Here is a 2,799-nt window from a genome sequence, read left to right on the forward strand (position 1 = left end):
AGGACACGGAGGGCAAGGTGGGGATGTGGAGGAGCAGCTCTCCGAGAGGGGTGGGATGGGCTCTTTTCCTTCTCCTCAGTCTGCCCCAGGGAGGGTCTCTAGCTGATTTTTTGGATCAGCTTCTCATCAGACAGGCAGTAGAGGCTGTTGATGGACAGGTCCGAGATGAAGTGCTCACAGGCTTTGCGGGTGATCTGTTTGCAACCTCGCAGGTCAATTAGAGTGACGTTGGAGATGCGGCGCAGGTACAGCAAGGCCTGGTCCGTCAGCTTATTGCAGCCTGCGGGAAGATGAGAGGAAGACTGAGTCGCAACGACTCCGTGAAGCCAGCGCTGAGCTCCTGCGTCAGGCTGGGAGGAGGAAGGCGCTTTACGATGGCGAGTCTAGCCAGGCCACCCTCGGTCCATCAGGGCCCCGAGGAAGCCAGCGCGGACCACCCAGAGCAGCGTACCCACCTGCCATGTTGAGCTCGGTGAGGGAGTTGCGTGTGGAAGAGCCCACGGCCGTAAGGAGATTGGCCGACTGGTCCGTAAGGTGGTTGCAGTGGCTGAGGTCGAGGCGGGAGAGCAGGGGCATATGGCGGATGATCAGCCGCAGCGTGGCGTCGGTGATGTCCAGGCCGGCGAGCCGGAAATCAATCATGTTGCGGAGTTTGCTGCGATTGTCCTGACCTGCAAAAGAGGAGGAGAAGCTGAGCGCAGACTATCTGCCCCGCAGTGTCGGTGCATTCTGGATCCAGCACCACCTCCCCGCTCCGCACCCAGCATGTCACCCTCCTCCAGCTCCCCACAACCCGCGGGGACCCTCCTCCGGTCACCACCGCCCCAGTCTTGCACCGTAGCAGCCCGGGCAACAGCTTACTGGGTTTATCTGTTGGAGGCGTGAGCAAGTCCCGGATCTGAGGGTCCTTGATTCCTACTGCCCACCGAAGATCGAGGGTCCTGAGAAGGGGGCAGCTGGAGGTACTGAGAGCACAGACCGCAGACCAGGAACAGCCTGCTAAGATGAGGTCTTTCAGGCCTGTCGGGAGAAGGGGAGAGGTACAAGTCAGACGAGCTTGGCCAGCTCCGAGGATCTGATCATCTCAACCCTCTTTCTCCAGGCACATGAGGAAGCAGCTCCCCTCCCTGGGGTGGGACAGGGAGCCGGGCTCTCCGAAGAAGAGGTTAACACACAGTAGCAGGAAACCACATCACTACCGGCTGCTTGCTGGGTGATGGGATCCAGGCACCCAGGAGTCTCCAAGCTGGTGGTTACCTGGGTGCAGAGCCTGTCTCTCGATGTGGTCCAGCCGTCAGAAAGCCTCGGAGCAGGCTGGTGGCAGAGGTAGGGACCCCTCCCCAGCCCACGCTCACCTGGCAGCCTGTTGACAAGCCACGTAAGCTGTTTTTTGGAGATATTGGTCCAGCTGAGGTCGAGGCTGACCGGCTGTCTTTTGATGATGCCGCTCAGCGCCTGGGGGGTGATGGACTTGCACCTGCTCAAATCTATCTTTGTCCACAATCTCTTGTCACAGCACCTGGGGACAAGGACAAGGAAGAAAGTTGAGCCCCGAGAGCCCCGTGGGACAAGAAAGAGCCAGGGGGTTGCCTGGCTTCAGGGAGGAGCCCAAGCCCTGGCATGTCTCCAGCCACAGAACGAGGCTGATGTGTCTGGTTTCCCCGAACATGTGGGGAGGTTGCTGAGAGTGTCCGGCCACCCAGGGATGCTCAAAACAGCCTCAGCGGGGTTTTGCTGCCATGTAACAAGGCTTTGGCAGCCCGCTTGCCCCCTCCTGGCTGCTTCTCCCAGCAGGGTGAAGATCTTAAGCATCCTTGCTCCCAGGAGGCACAAAACGCTCAGCCTGGTCCCACTCCACGGCCTCGGCAGTGCTCGCTGCTTCGGCGGGAGCTGCGACAGAGCCCGGAGGTGGCACAAAGTCCTCCTCTCCCACAGGAGCCTGGGGAGACCCAGGACCCGATGGCAGCTCAGCTGTGCCCCCGAAAGGTGCCACACCAGTGGCAGGTGAGGGGACACGCTCCTCCAGCCACCATGCCACATCATTCCTACTGGCCGCTGATCAAAGCGGGCTGGTCCTTTCCCACTGCGCCATTCCCACTGCTCGGCAGTTAGAAACCTCCCAGTTTCCAGTCCCCGTCTGTTCCCAAGCCCTCCATCCACAGCTGTCCCGGTGCCAGCATTGTCTTCAGGCCTGCTGCCCCCCCGCCAGGCGTTTCCAGCCAGCAAACCCATCCCCTGCCTTCCCCTCCCTGCCATGAGGCCGAGGCAGGACGGGAGGCAGGGAAGGGCAGGGACCACGCAGGGCAAGGGGATGAGGAAAGGGCACGGGCACCTCGCAAGGACACAGGAGGGGACAGAGGTGCTCAGGTGACAGCACAGCCTGCCACCATCTCCCAACAGAGGGGACAGAAGGAAGGCAGAAGGGGAAAATAAAGACCAGCGCACGTATGGCAGAGGCAGCAGCCAGCAGGCCTGGCCACGGGGTCCGAGGGCAACGCTGCCTGGCAAGTGCCAGCTCTGGGGAGCGAAGGGAGGGCACCAAGGAGAGATCCCTTCCCTCTGGCTGCCCATCAGGCACAAGGCTTGGGGCAGCCGTGCCCGGTCCAAGGGTCAGGACGTGGGCAGGCCTGGCCCCCGCCACACATCCCCACACTCACCACTTGTACCAGGTCTTGCACACCCGCATGCACTCGCAGAGCTCCCTGCGAGTGAGGTAGCGGAAGACGGACATCCACACCTCGCGCTGCATCCAGCTCTCCTCGCCCTCCTGCGCCCGGCCCCCTCGGCCATTGAGCCGGG

At 62.0% G+C, this 2,799-nt stretch overlaps 1 protein-coding gene across 1 annotated transcript in view; it reads right to left on the reverse strand.

Annotated features, from left to right (window-relative positions):
- Positions 1-57: 57 nt before the first annotated feature.
- The window catches only part of LOC104165321 (lysine-specific demethylase 2A-like), a gene marked incomplete at its 5' end in the record, with an annotated part of 3,023 nt that continues 281 nt past the window's right edge, over positions 58-2,799 (reverse strand). Inside the window, 5 exons of the mRNA XM_009704911.1 lie at positions 58-280; positions 456-671; positions 862-1,020; positions 1,356-1,519; positions 2,658-2,799. Of these exons, the coding sequence (XP_009703213.1) occupies positions 99-280; positions 456-671; positions 862-1,020; positions 1,356-1,519; positions 2,658-2,799 (863 nt within the window). The remainder of the gene's footprint in view (positions 281-455; positions 672-861; positions 1,021-1,355; positions 1,520-2,657) is intronic.

This window comes from Cariama cristata, unplaced genomic scaffold (genome assembly GCF_000690535.1).
Source record: "Cariama cristata isolate BGI_N322 unplaced genomic scaffold, ASM69053v1 scaffold24147, whole genome shotgun sequence".
Taxonomy (NCBI): domain Eukaryota; kingdom Metazoa; phylum Chordata; class Aves; order Cariamiformes; family Cariamidae; genus Cariama; species Cariama cristata.